General features: G+C 42.7%; 1 protein-coding gene across 5 annotated transcripts in view; it reads right to left on the bottom strand.

The window, feature by feature from the left end:
* usp32 (ubiquitin specific peptidase 32) overlaps window positions 1-21,747 on the bottom strand; it is a 68,433-nt gene that overhangs the window by 32,103 nt on the left and 14,583 nt on the right. For all 5 annotated transcript variants that reach the window (XM_040006444.1, XM_040006445.1, XM_040006449.1 and 2 more), the window contains exons 2-5: window positions 14,265-14,392; window positions 5,098-5,203; window positions 2,617-2,735; window positions 249-408 (exon numbers count right to left, since the gene is read on the bottom strand). In XM_040006444.1, the coding sequence (XP_039862378.1) occupies window positions 249-408; window positions 2,617-2,735; window positions 5,098-5,203; window positions 14,265-14,392 (513 nt within the window). The remainder of the gene's footprint in view (window positions 1-248; window positions 409-2,616; window positions 2,736-5,097; window positions 5,204-14,264; window positions 14,393-21,747) is intronic.

Below are 21,747 nucleotides of genomic sequence, written 5' to 3' on the forward strand. Positions count from 1 at the left end.
TAAGTTATTCTCTGTGGAGCAACATTGGTTAGTAAGGCCTTGTGCATTGCAGAGTTTGGCCAGGCAGGTCAGAATTTCGAGGCAGGTTCTTGTAGTGACTAAAAATGCTGAATAATCATCCAGAAACAATCCAAAGTCCATCTAAAACAAACCAGGTATCAAATGAACACCTGAGTGTCTCAAGTGTGAAGTAAACACATAACATTCAGGCGCACTGCTGCAGGACGCTGTTTTAGGGGTGGCCTTACGGTGTGTGACGCCCGCTAGGGTCTGGTAGAAAGTGGGCGTGTCGCTGTCATCCGTCAGCGTGACACACACTCCTCCCGACAGCAGCCATCTGGACAAAGTGAAGGCTTCCTTGTCCTGCAGGAGCCAGTTCCTGAAGCGATCGTAGTTGACCTTGTCTCCCTGCACAAACACAAAGGCAAAATGAATCTGCTGTCGCCAAAACACCCGATCGCCAGCCGTGTGCCGAGTCCATCCCCGTTTGCCTATTTAATGAGGAAAGGCTTTGGCCCGTCGCTACGGACTCATTAGCTATCGTTATTCATCAGTCAAAGTGTTTTGGGGTTTAGGGCTTTTAAATTTAAACTAACAAATTACACAAAGTCTGACAAATCGAATCATTCAGTCGTGACGAGAAGCACCGACTTCTGCTTCTTGAACGTCTTTTTCCCCCAACAGAAGTTTACTGACATTTTAAAGAAGGCAGCTCATCAAAATGAGTGACAAGTGCCGGGGCAGGACTGCAGAAAGTAGCCAAGGACAAGGGCGCAAACATAGATAAGGGAAATGCACTTTGCTTCACATCAAGGTGGAAGCTCTATTCAGTTGACAGATGTCAGTTTCACGCTGCAAACATCAAACAGAGAACGACAGACGAGGCTCTAATATAAGAAACCTGATGAATCGCAACGATCCCCGATGAATGCAAATGTTCCCTCGTGCACAAACTTAGAGCTACTGTAGGAACGGCCTCGTGCACACCTGGGACTACCAGTGGCTGAGGCAGCAGGTAATGCAGCCACCCCTTTAAAACAAAAGTGACGCTTAAACATGTTATATGTCACAATGGCTTTGCTAAGGCCTGAACTCTGTATGTGTGCTTCAGTCAGCGAGATGATTGGCACCACAAACACAAGCTGGTCAAAATAGAGCGAGCCGAGCTGCAACACCTCCCTCTAGAAGGACTTGACTTAAATTATTTTGATACTTCAGCGATAAATAATGTTAACAGCTGCACATAAACTGTGCAACCACATTACGTACATGTGTGTGGACGTTAGCCTACATGCTGGTGCTAGCACTGCTAATGATAGCTCCAATAAACTTATTGTGAAATCGTTGAGTGATATTTATTGTGCTCCAAGAAGGCTCTTAAATACACGTGCACTATTTTCTTTTGATGTTTTAAAACTCTTTACAGCAGCAGTCGCCACTGACCGGTTTATGTCCGACAATATTTTCACAGACCGGCCTTAAAGGTGTGGCGGATAAATACAACAAAATAAAACCAGTGCCGGTGTCGTGCCAAAGTAGGTATCCCCGACAATGTTTCCCCTGTGCTGGGAGCACGCAGGAAGTACTGATGTTTTCATTTTGTGAAAAAGTGAAAAATTAGTATCGTTACATTACCATTCAGTTTGAGGGTTACTACAGAAAATTATATATTTATTGCTCAGATGGGATTATTTTAACAAACCATTAACATTTTGGCTGATAACTATTTTTATTCTCCTGTAACTTTACTATATAAAGAGCTAAATCCTCCAAAGTTTCAGGAGTAATGCGTCATAATAAGAAGTGTTTGTGAACTAAAAATCAGCAATGTGGGAGACTGTTTGTCCGTGATTTGGACAGTCCAGCGTGTGCTCCTGACGCAGGGGAAACAAATTCTGTCGGGGGTACCAAGTTTGGCACGACACCGGCACCAAACAAAAAGGAAGATTTATTCATAACACACAGGAAAAGACGCAGGGAAACCAAGTTAATGATAAAAACGATAAAAGAATAACACTGAAAGCCGATAAAAACCCTGAAAACCATGAATTTCCCCCCGGAGCCTCAACTCTTGTGGCCCAGTACCAAACGACTTTTTTGTTTCTCCTGCACACAAACAATATCCCGACTCTGTTTAACCCATAAATAAGCATCTAAACAAATGAAACAATCAGTCTTGGACATGGATTTGGTTAGTGGTGATTTCAGAAGTGAACATGTAATTGCAGAAGGATAATAATGGACATAAACATCATCGGGGGAAAATGCAACACCTGAGTATTACATTAGTGTGAAGGGGACTTTATTGTGTTGTGTCTCTAGAGATGTTTGCATGCTATAAAGGAGGTGGGAGTGGGGAGGTTTGCATGCTTTCAGGTGGTATTTTAATAACCAGCACAATGACTCGCTGATAAGCCAAACTTTGTATTATCACAGCGAGGAGGCTCCCTGTGCGCTCCTAGTAACAATGGCTCTTTTATAAGCATGTGACTGAAACCTCTGCAACGATCAAGCGCTCTGCGATAGAAGCTGAGGAGTCATTAGTCTGCAGCTCACTTGCATGAGTGCATGAGTTAACAGATTAATGCTGTGCAGTCTTTTGCAGCGTTTGCTCACCTCGCCGAAGGACTCCTTCAGGGATGCCGGGACTTCTCCATCCAGGACCTGCAGAACTGCTTCTATATCTTCCCTGGCAGCATATCCCCCCAGATCACTGGCAAACAGGCTGAAGAGGTCTGTGCACACAAACACACGAAGAAGAAAGCTCAGCTTTATCACAGGAACGCAGGCGTCCAGCACACAGCAGCAATGAGCTGATAAAAGTCGCAATGTCAATAATGTCCTGATGGATTTGAATGCCTGCAACATGTGAGATACGACTACCAGAATGAGCCTGAGGAAGAAGAGACGAACCAAAAGCATGAAAAACAAAAAGAAACGAAACGTTTCAATCACTGTGGTCTCAAAACAGTCGCTCCTTCAGCTTGCAGCCTATCCTACAAAGAAATCAACCAGATGTCTCACACAGTTCTGAGAGTTTCCGGCGCATGTGTGCTTGGACAGTTAAGGTGAGCGAGCTTTTCTGAAGCTGTATATGTAGAAATACCTTCTAAAAATGATGTTTTGCAGTAAAACAGAACCACTCACCAGCTGTCATCAGTCCACTGACAAGTTCAACATTTCAATGTTTTGTTCCCAGATTAAATTCAAGTGTTTCGCTGCAGTTCCGACTTCACTGACTCGCTTTTTCATAGTTTTCAGTCACGTGAGCGACTCGCCACCCTGTCGGGCAAAACATCGCTCCATCATGACGGTCAGCAGTGGACGGTCAGTAGTACTGCAAGACTAAAGTTTTGTTTTTATCTCGAGCCAAGACTACGTTCATCTCTTCATGGAGGGGAGACAAAGATATGAAGAGAAACCGTGATTTTTGGGGACTTGTGACCCGCTGGATGGGTAAATAACACCACCGTGTGGGAGGCGAAGAACAAGAAACTTCACCGTTAAAGCAAAGATAACTGCTACAGCTAGCTTCAAGTACCACGTGTAAATCTAACATTTGGTTGACTTGGACATTTACAGTGTCGGGCCAGGAAGTATGAGGAGCATTCATTGGTCACGTGTCGGGGTATTTGTCCAGTGTCGGCTAAACCATTCCTACAGTTTCACTGAGCCGCCACTGACAGCCTGGTTGCCGTGGAGAATGATTTGGCCTGTAAGGCGGGGTAGGCGTAGGTGTGTTCACAGGTTGGTGCCATATGCCACGCCCTTCTGGAAGCGGTAAATAAATGCTGATTTCTGGATCTGAGAGCCAAAATGCCAGATTGGTGCTGTGCCAAGTTAAATCTGAAGACGTTTAGAGGACAGCTGGACGTGGACGTGTCCCAGTAGTGATGTGACAACTATGAACACTGCATCTTTTCTCTTTGATCACAGTGTATGTATATATGCATGTACCCCATCTCCTCCTTAACGAGTGCGTCGACGAATGTCATCACACATACAGTAACTATTAACATTTAAAAGATTTTTAAGAAAAACTTTTATTGTAAAGCCCCAAATCTGTTTCGTTTATGTTAATTTCATCATTCGTTTGTTTTGTCACGTTCAACATATGTTGCCTATACATAACTCGACGGATGCCAACATCCGTATCCGGGATGGATTTTGTTCCAAGTAACACTTAACATGGAACAAAGAATGGAGACAGATATTATAAAGGACTAAACCGCAGGTTAAAATGAGTGATTGCAGAATTATTGACCCAGGAGACTAGTTTCTTAAAGTTTACAGATATAAAATTGATAGTGGGGAAAAAATAGCTGTGGAACGAGTCGTCTCATTATTTGTTTTATTAGCTTCTAAAATACAACAAAGAACAGTTTGATGACCTCAACAGAAATCTACATAATTGTTCATCTTTCAGTATGAAAGCAAACATCCAAGACAGCACTGGACGAGGCTTAGGATAAATGTCCGAGTCAAAGCCCAGAGGGAAATTTCACCAAGTAATCGTGGAACAAATCCAGGAGTCTGTCGGGCCTTTACACGGCTGAGATACTGAGAAGTGTTCACAAGGGTCAGCTGCTAATTAGTTCTTCACATTTTTAAACAGTACCTTCAAAACACGAGGCCTGTTAATACCTGTGCCAGAGCTCAGCCTCAGAAACAGCATTTAGTTCAGCTAAAGCTAGCTCGAACCAGCCTGATGCTGATTATTTGGTGGTGGAGATATTACCGAGTGCAACTCGCTATGAAAAGAGGTAGAGTGAAAGCACTTAAAGGTAAATATATATGACAGGAAATACAGCCTCCGGATGTTTAACCATGACACCCCGTCTACATGCAAAGGGGGTTCGTTTTAGCAATTTAGAAATACTTTAACAAATGACTTTTCATAGTAGGTAATGATGTAATAAATTACTTTAATGACAGTAAGTATGTTTATCCAACTGTGGCATTATATCTGTGACATTATATCTCATAAAAAACAAATTTTAAAACTACTTTTATTCTGTTTTTTGCTTTGTTTTTTTTAAAGCGAGACAAGAGAGAGGGAAATGAAATCAACATCTCATGGCCTAAACAGATACTTACACTTTGCCTTCTCCTCATCACGTCCTCTGGTCAGAAGCACCAAACCCACGATCAGATTGTTAAAGTGCAGCCCTTTGGCAGAGCCTCCAAACGAGGTGTAGATCACCTAAAACACACACATAATCATAACGTTAAACACGAGCTGCTCCACCGCCTGTAACACGATCGAGACGTCAGCCCATCCAAACACCACAGTGACAAAAGCTGCCAATGTGTGAGCAAAGAAGAGTTTTGACCAACGTCATCAGGTTTCACCGACAACTGAAAAAAAACAAAACCATTTGAAGTTTGTCGTTCAAAAATATAACAAATGTAACATTTAACATAACAGCTTGGATGCAGTAATGTTGGTGACATGATTCTGGAATACTGCAAGACCTACAGTACGATGTCAGTAAAAGGAAAGCTGACAGGAGGAAAGTACTTCCTGTGCTGGACTTACAATTCATTTTCAGTTCAGTTTCTCAGAAGTAGCCCTGGACTAGTTTCTGTGGAACTGTGAGAGAAAATCACCCAAAACAAAAATAGAGAAATGTGCTCCTCATCTTTAAAACTATATCAGCTCATGTTACGGAGGCGCTGCTGTCATTAAGCTAAAGGACACGCTGATGGCTTGCATAACATGACTCTGCAGTCAGGAGCTGATGAAGCATGTCCATGCCAGCAGGTCACACAGAGTACAGAAGCTTTATTTGTGGCTTTTAAAAACACGGAAGTCACACTGTGTCATACGATGCAAATTCCTAAATCCAACACTTTCACTGTCATCTGCCACCCCTTCATCACACACTGCTGCTTAGAGTCCCAGAGAGCAGCCATTTGGCTTTCTACCTGGTAGGCTTTTAGCTAGGCTTTAGCTTCAGCCAAGTGGAAGCTAAATTGGCTAGTCATTCATATGTAAATTAGGATGTTACCTGAGAATTCTGGAGGGCAGTGGGGTTGTGTGAATGATTGCTGATTTCTAACTGCCAACTGCCTCTTTGTTTGTCGGGGGGGGGGGCTGCTAAAAGCGGTGAACTTCCTTTTGTGTTCGTCTTGATGCATTCTCAATCATCCAGGAAAATAAATCTCCAAAAGTCACCAACTTGGAGTGTTTAGTTTCCTGAGCCACAAGGAAACTTGTGTTTCAGTTTGCTATCTTAGGGAGAAATCAACACACATGGGTGTATGTCCTTTGTTGCTGAGATTTATTGATAAAAACAGTACAAAAAACCCCCAACCATTTGTACACATATTTACAAATAATAAAAAGTGAGTGAGTACATTTCAACATTTTCAGCAATCACTCACAATCCTGGCACTGCCATGGTATCTGTAGTCTGCATTTACCACACGTGTATCTGTAGCAGTGAACACATCGCACAGTGGCATGATTGTTCTTGCATTTGTGTTTGACCTGACACATGGCTCTTTTTCCAGGGCAAGGTGTGGAGGGTTGTGTCCGAAGTAGAGATGGACCGATCCGATATTACGTATCGGTATCGGTCCGATACTGACCTAAATTACTGGATCGGATATCGGAGAAAAATAAAAAATGTAATCCGATCCATTAAATATCACGAAAGCACCTCACAAAACTTGCAACACGCCGTAACTCACCTCAGAACGTTAGCACGTCGGAGCAGTATGCATCACGTGATAGAGCGGCTGTGGCATGCAGGACCTGTCGGTGGTCTGGATAGCATTTGGAGCTTCACTAGCAACCCGGCATTTCATCTCCGACAAAGTTATCCCCGAGAGAAGTAAAGCAAGTGTGTAAGTCCATCTCTGAATGTTTGTAAAGCATTCCTGCGTTAAGCTTAACAAGCGATATATGGAGCGACTGCCTCTTCTTGCTGCTACTTCAATCATGAAACTGCTTAATGATCAGCTGATCGGCTTTTCTGTCGCGACTCCGTCTCTGTTGTTTGTTTTTGGCCCACTTTGCACCAGAAAGAGGAAACCAGCGGCTGAACAACAGCAGCACATTTAAGCTTGATCAGCTGTTGTTAGAATTTATTTAATATTACTTTCTACTCGAGGATCTTTTTCTACGTAGCTGACGCTGGTAACTGTGCAGGGGCGGATCTAGCAAAGTTTAGCCAGGGGGGCCGATAGGGCATTAACAGGGAAAAGGGGGCACAAAGACATACTTTCTTCTCATTCTCATTTAAAATGTCTAGCTTTTAATAAATAATTATCTGACACCCAAAGTTTTAATTTGATGTAAAATGAATAGAAGTCAATTACTGTATATAGTAACTATTAAGTCTAATATACCCTAGTAAGCTATAGTACTTTTTCCTTTGGGAAGGTACCATCTGTGCAGTCTGCAATTTTGTTGAAGAAAGATGTTGAATCTATTTATTATTTCTTGTACAATAATTGATTTCTGTGCATTTTTTTTCACACTGCATCAAATTAAGGTTGATTACGTCGATTAAGCATCATGAGGTGGAGCGTGAGGGGTGGTTCCCTATTTTTTATTTATTTATTTTTGTTGTTGCTGGGAGTTGGAACCCTATTAGTTAGGTTGCTTAATATTTACGCTAAGTACTCTTTAAAATACCAGAATAGGGAGGATGGTGTAGGTTTAAGTTTATTAGATTGATCAGTATTGCTGAACTATGAAATTTTTTTTTTTTTTGCATACAAGTATAACAGAATAGCTTTAGTGTAGTTGTTGTTTTAAACTTGAGTATGAACTTATACAAAATGCAGCAAGATATTTAAAAAACAGTTTTGTTCATTAAAAAACACTATATCGGATTCATATCGGTATCGGCAGATATCCAAATTTATGATATCGGTATCAGTATCGGACATAAAAAAGTGGTATCGTGCCATCTCTAGTCCGAAGCAACTGTTCTTTTCTTGCCTTCTTCCCAGCTGCATGAGAGTGAGCCAACTTTCTTGCAAGCTCCACCAGGAAGTCCACACGTCTTTCCTTCGTCCCGGTGCATGCTTGATACAGCACATGTGCATTCAGTGCTGTCATGTCAATCATAATTATCAAATACCAGTGGTCTGATTGATACCACAATGGACCACTGATCAGACCACTGGTCAGTAAACCTGGGAAACCCACAGATAATAGTCGACGCGTCGTTTGAAGCTTTGTAAGATCCCAAAAGACGCAGGAATAAGTAGTAGGATTTAAGAGTGTAATAACGGACTGAAACAGAAGATGGCAGCACTGCAAGTACAAGGATGCCAGCTGCCGTTAAACACCAAAGAAGAAGAAGCTGTGTCCCAGAATTCATAGCGCAGCCCAGCTCAGTTTCCAACAATGGTGGCAGCTAGTTAGTCTTAATATTACTCTTATTATTCTTTCTGGGTCACAAAATAAACGTTTAACATATTTTCATGGCGAGAATGTAACTGTGTAAACCTCAAATATCTGCTCAGTTTATCAAGACACCACATACTTTCAAAAGCGCTCCGACGTTTTCGGAGACGTCTGTTACCCACTAGCTCGATAGCTAGCCGGGGGCTAGGCTCACTAGCGCCGTGAGAACACCGGACTCCCGGCAAATCGTTTCCAAACCCACCGCCGTCTTTCGCTACTCAGGTTAAACATGATATATAAGTCACTTAGATAACTTAAAAATGTTATTGTTTGGCTTTTTTTGGTGTTTTATTTGTTCCTGAGTAAATCGGTTTGGCTGAGATCAAAGTTATAGTTTTTACACAGCTGAATAAACGTCAAGCAGACAGCTGATTATCAGAAGTGTGAGATGCTCGAGAATTTACTCCGGTGTCCTGTTATATTTTAGATAGCAAGGAGTTTATTAAACTTCACCGAAACAATCTGCAAATTTCATTAAAATTTAATAAACTATCATTTTGTCTTTATTTTTAGTTAGCACATACCTTAAACACTTAACCATCTTCTTCATTTAAACCTGCATTTATTTATTTATATTAAAAAGTGACAGAAACTAAAAATACTGATACATTCCCTGATCCATGTATAAACTGTAAGTCAGGTTTGTATTCACTGCCATCCCGACTGTCAAAAACCTGCAAATAGTATTTATTGAATACACACACGCACAAAAAAAAAAATCTCAGTGGCTTTATGAAGAGAAACGTGATCAATTTCAGTAAACGCACATTTGTGGGAAAACAAAATTAAAGGGGAAGTCCGCCGATCTACATGCAAAAGGTCAACCGTCACAGAAAGCACATTTCACCTGTGAGAGGCAGCGCGTCTTTAGTGGTTCTCAGGAACATTGGTCAAGTCATAATTCTGGCGATGTGACGAGTCCACGAACAACGACAAACTGGACAAAATGTGTTTAAGTTGGACAAAGAGTACAGCTGATGAAGACACACAGGTCGGAGTGTTTTTGGACCTTAACTCAAACTATGAAACGGAGAATTCGTGTCCACGAAGCTCAGAGCCAAGTTGAGTCGTCAGGTTGCAGAGTAAACCTCTACAAGAGCAGATTAGTTCTTTATTCTTTTTAAAGCTGTAAATATTTTGTTACTGTTACTCTTTAAATATCACTACACGCATATAGTTTCATACATGAAACTGACTGTGGAGTCCCCAGAGACTGTGGGGAAGTCCTCGACGCAGCCAACTAAAGCACGCTTCTTAACTCGTCTGTCTCTCCTCCCACTCCCACTCCCACCTCCCAAACAGTGATCGGCTCAAACCTTGTTGTTATATTACATGTGGAAGGTGTAATGGTATTTGTGTTCATCCTGAAGCATTTGGTAGTTCACCATGAGACCTTGCTACAGCACACTGTGAGCAACAATAACTCCTTGTACTTATACATTAACTATCAGGATTTATCAGCATGTGTGTGCCTGAGGAACAAAATACCAGTTAATAACTGTTCATCCTACTGAGATAACACTGACTGAAAACAAACAAAAAACAAAACATCAAGCCAACGTGCGATTTATCCAGTACATAAAATCTCTGGATACTTGGCCACGAATGATCGTCAGCACCGTCATTATTAGGGCTGGGTTTTGATTATCGATTTATCGATTAAAATCGTGATATCGATTAATTAAATCCTGAATCGATTTTTTAATATAAATTTATTTTGCCCGAAACGCCAGAATCTCAGGTGAAACCTCACAAAATTTCAACAACCACCAAACAGCTAAAGAGTAAATGAGAGCAGGAACACGGATTCTGCACAAAGGCGTAAACACAAAGCGCCGACGGATCAGAATCAGTGAGATGTGACTTTCTCACCGACGGCACGGACACGGTCGGTGCTGAAAGCCGACAGCTCGCTGATTCTGATGTGTCGGCGGGTCCGCGCTTTGTGTTTATGCCGTTTTTGCGCTGATTCTGAAGCTGTTAGTTTGATCTCTCTCCAAACAATATTGACCGAACCAGCAGCAAAAGAAGATCCAAACTACGCTTCACATAAACATCGTCATGGACTCACTCTGACTTTTACTGTTTTGCTTCCACCACGATGCACAGCTCTCTCTCTCTCTCTCTCTCTCCTAACAGTTTCCCGTCTAAAAATCTGTTTTCTACATTATTCGCTTGCTTGTTATGCACAAGTCTATCGTTGTTTACAGGCTGTCGGCCGCTGTTTTTTTCCCTTTTACTTACCTCCAAATCTGAGGCCATGGTTCTCAGCCGGAAAAGGGTGGAGTGCCCACTCCGGGTCGGGGATGAGTTCCTGCCCCAAGTGGAGGAGCTCAAGTATCTCGGGGTCTTGTTCGCGAGTGATGGGAGAAGGGAGCCGGAGATCGACAGACGGGTTGGGGCTGCAGCTGCAGTAATGTGGACGCTGCACCGGTCCGTCGTGGTGAAGAGGGAGCTGAGTGTAAAAGCGAAGCTCTCAATTTACCGGTCGATCTACGTCCCTACCCTCACCTATGGCCACGAGCTGTGGGTAGTGACCGAAAGAACGAGATCGCGGATACAAGCGGCAGAAATGGTCTTCCTCCGAAGGCTGGCTGGCCTCTCCCTTAGAGATAGGGTGAGAAGTTCGGCCATCTGGGAGGGGCTCAGAGAAGAGCAGCTGCTGCTCCACATCGAAAGGAGCCAGCTGAGGTGGTTCGGGCATCTGACAAGGATGCCTCCTGGGCGCCTCCTGGGCGAGGTGTTCCAGGCACGTCCCACCGGGAGGAGGCCCCGGGGCAGACCCAGGACACGCTGGAGAGATTATATCTCTCGGCTGGCCTGGGAACGCCTTTGTGTTCCCCCGGATAAGCTGGAGGAGGTGGCTGGGGAGAGGGAGGTCTGGGCCTCTTTGCTTAGGCTGCTGCCCCCGCGACCCGGCCCCGGTTAAAGCGGATGAAGATGGATGGATGGATGGATGGACTTACTTCCGAAAAGAAAACCAAATTTCTGCCGTTCAATGCTGAACAAATTGAAACTTTTTAAAAGTATACAAAATGCAAAACGCCGTGTCTCTAATAAAACTGCTGTAACTTCAGAGGTGATGTTCATATGTTGATTAATGGTTTTCTTTCGTTTTTGATCTACTGCAGAATATTTTTATAAAATCCAGACCAGGAAAATCACCTTCATGCTTTTCTGTGTTTATCTTCAGCTACTTTGACACGAAGGCCTCTGCTGTGATGCTCACACCTTTGATAAAGTCTGGAAAGTGTCAGCTTCCTTTTTATAGATACAAAAATATGTAAATGTACTGAACTGAATTATAATATTTCTGACTGTGTGAGGCAAAATTTCCCAGATTTAAATCGAATTGAATTGAGTTGAATCGAATTGAATCGGAATCGAATCGATTCTAGAAATCAGTGACGATACTCAGCCCTAGTCATTATACACTTATGATAAAACACCAGATAGACGTCTGAGCACTGAACAGTGCGTGTTCCTTGACTGACTGATTGGGTCGGGCTTTCTTTGAACTACCAGACTGTGCAGTAGCCACGGCTATATTTGAAGACACCAGCAGCAACCTTACATCTGGACTGCTGTCACCGCAGTAACTGCTGCCATGGTGACAAAGGAGAAGAAGGAGGGAGATGACACGTGCTGTAGTGAAGACATGCAAGCAGTGTGTTTAATAAGCAGCAGATGGAGTGGGGGGTGCGCGATGACTAACACTGGCCTTACTAATGCACTGTGGAGACAAGGTAGGTGTTGTTATTGTATGCTCAAGAAACTGGCAGAGCAGCGAGCCTTAACTGAATCACGCATGTTTTTGTTTGCCATTGTAGTGTTTTCCACAATGTAAAATACAAATGTACAGCGTATGCATAGCAGATATGCACAATCCAGCCACAACACGTGGTTACATTTTTATAAAGCAACTGAAGCTACAGAAGAAAGCAGTGGGACACGACAGAGGAAAGCCCACGTTTGGACTGAGATAACCATTTGCTGTCACCTCGCAACTAAGACTGCAGAGGACAGCAGGGGACATGTGCTCTGGAACAGTTAGAGCAGCAAGATTTATGATATAATGTGAGGAAAATACATTCCTATTACACAAGCAAACTGATTTTAAACGATTGTGAACTTTAAATGGTTGTGCCCACACAACGTGCATGACACGGCACAAAAAACACAGGAGAAGAAAAAGTGACAGGCAGGTGTGAATTATGTCAGAGCACCTTTATCAGTAGTTCATGTTAGGATCGTCACTCCATCGTAAAGTTGAAATGCATACAGAGCAAGGACAACAAACTTCAACCAAAACCTCGTTTTTCTTTTTTTCTTCATTACATAAACAATCATGTGCAGAGCGGTGAGGGTAGGTGTGTTTGAGCAAAGCAGACAAGACTAAAGAAACCCTGTCGTCAGAACATTAGGATGCTCCCATGTGTCTGACTGGACTCTAACTCCCTTAAATACCCCAAACAATGAAGCAGGATCTGTAATTTGGGCCATATTTGCACACACGCTATTCAAAAACCTAACATTGGTAAAAGAAAGAAATACAAAAAAGAAATCTTCATTCAACTTTCAAGTAATCCAAATAAAACTAAACTCTGGAAATTCTATTATTTCTGTTTAATACAGACACATTTAAAATGATTCAGGCCGCCCTCTACCTGACATTTCCCTGGAGCAGTTTTACAATTCAGGTTATTCTGAATGAACAGCCTGACATCTACCAATTTAAACTTTGTCATACAAAAAGCCCATAAACCAAAATAATTAAAAGGAATGAACAAAGGAATTAGTAGCTCATTTCAAGAGCAAGACCAAGTTGCTGTCAACACAAAGCGATCAGTAGCCCAATAAAAACCAAACCAAACCCGAATTAAATAATTAAATATCCATCCATCTGTATAATTGAGCCGTATATACATATTAGCGCTATTTCTTACATTTGTAAACTCTCTGACATGTTGCATTATTTAAACAGTTTAGTCTGTTACTGTCTTGTTGGTTACTGTCAACTGTAACCCACAGAATTTAGTCAGGGATTAATAAAGCATTCTGATTCTATCCTCTCTATATCTATATCTATATCTATAGAGAGAAAGATAAACTGCCCATTCTTCAATGACTATTACACTTTGAGTCTTTACATTTCATTTCAGTCTATATTCCTCCAGAGTATTTTTAAATCTGTCAACTTCACCAGAAGAAGAAGAAGAAGAAGAAGAGCAGGTTTCAAATGTGTAACATGAGAATGACAAGTCGTAAAAAGTGACAGGAGGAAGCTCTGTCAGATGGGGATGTGTGAGGGAAACTGTAGTCAGACTATATTATACGTATATCGTCATACTGTTGCATATACACCAGCTGTATATATCAAGTCTAGGTCTGTGTTGATTACTTTAATGATTCAGTTACTTCAAATAAAAACAGACTCTCCTCTGTATCTGCACGAAGAGTCTCCTTTAAGCAGCTATAAATAAACTGGAAACAACGTTGCTATTCTATATTTATTCCCCTGCAGAACTTTGGCTGTTCTTTAGCCTCGAACATCAGACTGATGATTTTCAACAGGAAACACAGAGCTATAAAATGGTAATGATACCTTTTTATTGGATCAATAAGTCTTTCAGTGGAATGCAAGGCTGAGCCTAATGTGAGGTGAAATGGCCCCTCACTACAACTAAAATCTCTAGCTTGTAACTTACAATAAAATCCTTCATACAAAGCTCGTTGGTCACACTGCTAAGGCATAACCGAACTGATTTTGTTGGCTTCCTGGAAACTGCCGCCACCGTTACCCACTCAGAATACGTGGTGTGACATCATTGTGGCTTACCTCTGCGACTTTAGGGGGAACTCCATCTCCCAGCACTTCCCTGTAGAAACACTGCTGGGTCATGTAATAGGAGAGGCCACTGGTTCTTTTGAAGGCATCTTTCAGCCGCTTCAGTTCCACATCAGTGACTACAGAGAGACAAACAGAGATGGGATTACATCAACAGAGACGGAGAGCTGATCTGCAGTTGTTTGCGAAGTCATGCTACGAGTCTGCAAGAGAAAAACAGAATCCACGAAAGATAAACAGTAAAGAAACAAGCAATGGCTGCAACAGTTTAAAAACTGTATTAGGACCAAGGTCTGGATGGTCCTGAAATACGTCTTTAATGTTTTTAAATGTCATTGTTTGAAGCTCTGAGGACTAGATGCCAGATTTCTTTCACCTTCACTTCACTAGGACTGCAGCACAACTGTTGGCAGCAACACAGAAAGAATGACTTCCATCCAATTACAGTAAACAGAGGAAACGCTTTTAATGCAACGGTTAAAATGATCTTCTAACAGAAGCGCCTGAAAAAGAAGTTTAACGGTGTCATGTCGTTAATCCATAGATTAACTCTGGAACAGTTGGTAAAAATGACAAAGCTGCTTACACATGTAGTAGTAACTGTGGCGCTGTAGCGAACAATGTCACCGACTATACACAGCGGTGACAGCAAACTGCTGACTAACGGCTGAAAAGGATCCTGTTTACAGCTTCCATGACCACATTGTAGCTAAATGATCAACAAGATACCAGTAGGTGCCGCTCATCTGATAGGTAAGGGGTCAGCGTGCAGTAAAACGGAATCATTAACTATCAGCTTTCAGCAGCCAATCACAGTTCAACAGGGATAAGCTGCAGTAAATTAGCAAATACAAATGTAGGTACATTAGTTAGAAATTGAGGGCACTTTAAAGACTCCATATGAAAAGCTTGGTAGTGCTGGGGTTGGAGCCACAGCAGCATGACAGAACTGCTCGACTGGTTTTGACAAATGTCTGATTAGATTGGATGACTGGTCCATCTGCTTCAGGATTGGATGTTGCTCGACAGAGAGTAGCCTATCAAATGATCCAAGCGCAACTTTGATGTTTTCTGAATCAATGATAAACTAAAACAGTGTGTTTCCTGTTGTAGTCTTAAGAGACTACAAATAACGGACGTCCTTAAATTTGACCTTGTCTGCATTAAAGTGTGGCTTTAAAGAAAGAAACTTTAGTCATTTCAGTATGCTCATTTTCTACACTGCTTATGTAATTGCAAATATACAACTGTTGTTTGTCACAGTACAACATATAGTGAACATGCAGTGACATGCTTGTGTCCTGAACTGTGGACAGGCTGCAGACGTAGCCACGCCACTCCAGGGCTTGTTTCTAGCATGGGGGTCATAGCCAGGACCCTTACTGGATACCGGGTGGAAATCGAACTTGCAACCCCCGCTCCAGAGGTGTGTAGTCTTACCACTACACTATGCAGCTTCCATTACAGCCATTGCTGCAATTACACCACTTGTGGCTACTTGTATTTATATGCCTCCACCAATCAGAGAGGTTGCAGGTTAGTGTGGCACGATACCACTTTTTTTATGTCCGATACCATAAATTTGGATATCTGCAGATACCGATATGAATCCGATATAGTGTGTTTTTTTTAATCAATAAAACTGTTTTTTTTAATATATTGCTGCATTTTGTATAAGTTCATACTCAAGTTTAAATAAACAACAACACTAAAGCTATTCTGTTATACCTGTATGTAAAAAAAAAAATACACTACACCCAAAATATTTCATAGTTCAGCAACACTGATCAATCTAATAAACTTAAACCTGCACCAGCCTCCCTATTCTGGTATTTTAAAGAGCACTTAGCAGAAATATTAAGCAACCTAACTAATAGGGTTGCAAACTCCCAGCAAAAAAATAGGGAGCCACCCCCCACCCTCCACCTCATGATGCTTAATCGTCGTAATCAACTTTAATTTGATGCAGTGTGGGGAAAAATGCACAGAAATAAATAATTTTTCAAGAATAATTAAATAGATTCAACATCTTTCTTCAACAGAACTGCAGACTGCACAGATGGTACCTTCCCAAAGGAAAAAGTAGTATAGCTTACTAGGGTATATTAGACTTAACAGTTACTATATACAGTAATGGACTTCTATTCATTTTACATCAAATTAAAACTTTGGGTGTAAGATTCGGATAATTATTTATTAAAAGCTAGACATTTTAAATGATAATAAGAAAGAAAAGTATGTCTTTGTGCCCCCTTTTCCCTGTTAATGCCCTATCGGCCCCCCTGGCTAAACTTTGCTAGATCCGCCCCTGCACAGTTACCAGCGTCAGCTACGTAGAAAAAGATCCTCGAGTAGAAAGTAATATTAAATAAATTCTAACAACAGCTGATCAAGCTTAAACGTGCTGCTGCTGTTCAGCCGCTGGTTTCCTCTTTCTGGCGCAAAGTGGGCCAAAAACAAACAAGAGAGACGATCAGCTGATCATTGATCAGTTTCATGATTGAAGTAGCAGCAGGAGAGGGAGAGAGAAGAGGCAGTCGCTCCATAGGTTGTTAAGCTTAATGCTGGAATGCTTTACAAACATTCAGAGATGAACTTACACACTTGCTTTACTTCTCTCTGGGATAACTTCCTCGGAGATGAAATGCTGGTTTGGTAGCGAGGCTACAAATACACACACCCGCTCTATCACGTGACCACACTGCTCTGATGTGCTACGGTTATGAACCGAGTTACGCCGTGTAGCAAGTTTTGTGAGGTGCTTTTTTGATATCTAATGGATCGGATTACCTTTTTTATTTCTCGCCGATATCCGATCCAGTAATTTACGTCAGTATCGGACCGATACCGATACCTAATATCGGATCAGTCCATCTCTAGTTATGACAGACAGGACTGTGCTAACTATGACATAATTACTAGGGGTGCAACGATACTCGTATCGATATTGAACCGTTCGATACAGTGCTTTCGGTTCAGTACGCATATGTATCGAACAATACAACATTTGTAATTTATTTTATCAATTTTCCTTCTGACGATGCTGTCTGTGTTGAGCGCTCAGTGGATCTGCGCTCGACAGTGCAGCCTAGGCGGAGTAGTCGAACACAGATTCACTGAGCGCTCAACACAGACAGCATCGTCAGAAGGAAGAGCGCAGGGCAAGCTAGCAAGACAGAAGTTGCAACATGGACCTCCCCACCCTCATTCAGATCTGGCGTTTGGAATTATTTTGGTTTTCATGTGACGTATGACCCTGAAGGTAAGCGAGTCATGGACTAAAGTAAAACAGTATGTTGGATGTGCCACGCAATGCTCAATTACATGGGTGGGAACTAGTGTGTTAGCGCAGTTAGCTGGTTAACGTGTTGGCCGTCTAGCCCCATGCACGGGGCGATCGGCGGTAGCTCGTTAACGGAGATTTGCCGTGTTGTGGCGTTAAGGTCATTTCAACGAGATTAGCCTGAAAGCACTAGTGGGAACACAACGAATATGACTGCACATTTACACCTACATCATCCTAGTGCAAAGACAAAAACAACAAGCATGCTACTAACTTTAGCCGAGTCATTTAGACAGCTGTTAGCACATGATTCTCCTTATGCTGCTGAGAATATAGCCCAGAAGAAGCGGATAGTATAGCTTTTATTTTGGAAAGAGACATTTCTCTGTAATAAACTCTCTTTTCCAAAGATGAGTGATTCCTCAATCAGATACAGGGCTCGCAATATCGCTAGCCCGACGTCCTGGGGCTAGCGATTTTTTCAGTCGGGCTACCAAAATCTATCTCTTCCCTGCCCGTCGGGCTATTGTAGGAAAAATATATGTCAATGCTTTTGCATTCTTTCAGAAATGTAGCTGGGTAATTATGTCATTGGCATCGGTGAGCCACTGTCAATATGTGACATATTGAAATCGCGTTTGAATTTGCGCTTGTTTTTTTGCTTTCACTTTGCAATCGTGCGAACTGTGTATAGAGAGCGACAGCACTGATCTGTGAGTGATGATAATTTGCGCACCAATTCCTCTGACATCGTCTTATTAATCGTTAGCTTACTATGCAAACATGACAAGTGAAATCTCCCGCAGCTTAAACATGTGAGAGGTTGATCACGCAGAGAATCGCTGAGCATTATGTGTGTGTGTGTAAAAGCAGCAGGATATATATATTTTAGTTCTGCTGAGCCAAATAAGACAGGTCACGGTGAAGAAGTGACAGCCAAAGAAAAGCTTACCACAAAACGGAGAAGTTATGACAAATCAGACTATACGGCAAAAAGAAAGTGCAGCTTTATGGTTTCATGGACAAAAGAATTTCTGTGGCTGCAATATGATGAGCTAAATAACCAGGGCTGCACATAAGTGGTCCGCAGGTGCGCACTCGCTGTCAAAATAAAAAACACGCACAAGGGTTAGGGTTAAATTTAAAAACTGTACTTTTGAGTTAAAATATATATTTATAATTTTAATAAATGACAAATTAAAAAGGCATGAACATTTTTTTTGTATCGAAAAAATATCGAACCGTGACACCAAAGTATCGAACCGAACCGTGAATTTTGTGTATCGTTGCACCCCTAATAATTACCATAACAGTTATTGGACTATTCTTGACCTTTAAATGTTCATTGACATATCAGCTAAACTTTAGCTCATCCTTGATTCCAAGTGTGCAACAAATCTTGAGAAATTTTCCAGAGAAGCTTATGAGATGTTGATGAGGACGGGATGGAGAGCACTAGAATCTCCATCGTCATCGAGGTATTTTAAAGTCTGATTGGAGAATATGTTTACAATGCAAGATGTTGTTTATATGATAACAAAGACACACCGTCACTGGAGATGGTGGAGACCAAAATAGAGCTTAAAAACAGATTCATGTGGTCAAAGTCAAAGCTAACCATGTGTGATAAATATGCAAACATGCACATCCGTTAAAGCCAGTGATATCTGCACATCCTTTGTAACGTGTGATGATTCGACTTTTTAGTGCACTTAAGGCAAACGTAAAAACAATCTCAGTCTTTCTTTCACACAGTTACATGATTACATTAATACAACCACGCCTCTCTGTCAACGCTCACATTGTTGATGCTGTCTAATCAGCTCCACTTCGACAACTGCTCTTTAATACACGTGTAATATTTTCTGTCACAGCTTCAGCTGAATCAGTTAAATTTAACCCTTCGACAGCACAAGGTCAAAGCAAGAAGCACATATGACATTTTTGTTTGCGTCTTACGGAAAACTGCTCATGCAGAGTTCCATCAACAACTCTCTTAAAAGCTGTTATTCCGCCTTTATGGAAACTTTTCTTTATAAGCGTCTCTGAACCACACTCGGGTTTCTGATATCACCTATTTCGACAGAGCCAGTAGGGGCAGTAGTGCTCATGGGGTTTCAGGTTTGACCATAAAGCCTACCCAGACACACACTGTCACCGCGATGTTAGCCGGCAACATTCAGGCATAAACTCATTTTGAGCAATAAACTTTATTTCCAACTAAAAGTTTAAGAGGAGAGACATTAAAAGAGAATCGCTTTTACCTGGATACGTTGGTGTTAGGGTGCAACAGCTAATTCAAATAACAGTGGACTACTGTGCCTTTAACAAAAAAGCAGAGCCCGTGCACGCAGGCTAACGACATCCGAGGAGACCCGGAGAGCACGCCTTCCACCGAGACAATGTCCTAAAGAAAGTAACAACACTAAAATCCAAAAGGTTCTTCTTCTGACCATGCTCCACCTCTCCACTAAGTTTACTGAAATGCAGCCAGTTACTTTTACTGTAATCTTGCTGACAGGCAGATAATCAGTAAAACTGAGCCAATCACATACCTCTGACTTCTCTTTAGCAAGTAACCAAGAGTAACTGGACATAAATCTTTATTTAAAAAAAGTAAACACCTCACCCCTGGCGTCGTTGCCCACCCCTCAATTTTAAATACACGTAGACATTGAGGGCTATCAGGAGGGACTATGCGCTTACCTGCTGCTCTCTGGCAGGTAGCTCCATGCCCTCCTGGGTTTTAAATGCACCTTAGAACACACATGCATCAACACTACAATGAGCGGGTGGAGGGAGGTTTGGAGTCTTCTCTCACCCCCATTCTCTGCGGCCTGCTGGAGCGGGGGGGGCTAGGAGGAGGAGTTGGCCGTCCGACTGCGGTCTGGAGTGTGGGGCCTCCCTGCTGCTGCGGAGTCGGGGCGGTCTGCCTCCCCCCACCGCAGGGAAAAGGGTAACACCACCTGGGTCTGGGTGCAGTTCCCCCCTCCAGGGGCAAGGGTACCTAGACCCGGTTTGTAGAGTACGCTTGGGGAGTGTGACCGTGTGTACAGCGTCTCTTCATGTCTGTCTCCACGTTGGTTGAGTGTGGAGTAAGTGCATATGAGAGCATGAGGGTGGGAATGGATGTTTGTATCTGTGTGTGCCTGTATGTCTGTGTCTATATGTCAGGTCGGGTATCAGACGCCACCTCTCTGGGGACATCTCAGGCCCTCCAAGGTATGGAGGCCTATCTCCCCCCCCCACCACTTCCCCTGCCAGTGGCGGACTCCCTCAGGTGTCGGTGCGTTGGTGGTTCTTTGTGTCTGGGGATGGGCGTCCAGGTACACACCGGCTCACTCCTTGGTGGCCGCTTATCGGGGCCTGGAGCCTGGGGCTCGCTCGGGCCACTTCAGAGGTGGGGTGCCCCCGGCCTCTCGGCCTGGGGCTCGGTCACTCAGGCACGGCTGGCTGCCGGCGGAGCTCACGGGCGCGTCACTGCAACTCCCCCTGGCTTCTGCTCCGCGGCTGCTGAGTGAGCCCTCATCTGGGACTCTCCTCAGCTCTTTCTGGGACAGTGGCGCGGCTGCCCCTCTGTTGGTCTTCCTTGGTCTCTTGTGTTCTGGGGGCCTCTGGATGTCTGGAGTTTTGATCTCCTCCATACCTGCTTCATGCCCTGGAGGACGGGGCTGCGGCCCCCCCACACCCTCTAGCAGATCATTACATGAAGGAACCTTTTAAAAAAACAAGCGCGTCCATGCTCACAGGTGTACACACGGGTGATCACACACACAAACTACACCCTTTTTGGCTCCTACCTCAAAGCACACTGTGTTCTGTTGATCTTATGTGCTGCACAATAATGTTTAATATTTAGTATTTACTGTCATATTCCCATATATCATTGTGATGTTGTTTATTCTATTACTCTTGTTCTCTTCTGCTTGTTTTCTTTTTTCTTTCTCAGCAGGTGATCCAGGTGATTGATATATGCATTTTTTTTTTTCTCTCTGCTCATTCTGTTGGTTTTTGTTTTTTGCCCTTCTCCCCCGTCCCTCTTCTCAGCTGTTTCTCTTTCCCTCTTTCTTTCTCCCCTTCTTTCCTCCAGTCAAGTCTGTCCCGTATTCAGTAAGTGAAAATAAAATAAACAATAAAAGGTGAATCAAATGGACCACTACGGCAAGGCTGGGATGGTCAATTTGGTAAAGT

Source organism: Simochromis diagramma, unplaced genomic scaffold (genome assembly GCF_900408965.1).
Source record: "Simochromis diagramma unplaced genomic scaffold, fSimDia1.1 OVJJ01000024.1, whole genome shotgun sequence".
NCBI lineage: Eukaryota > Metazoa > Chordata > Actinopteri > Cichliformes > Cichlidae > Simochromis > Simochromis diagramma.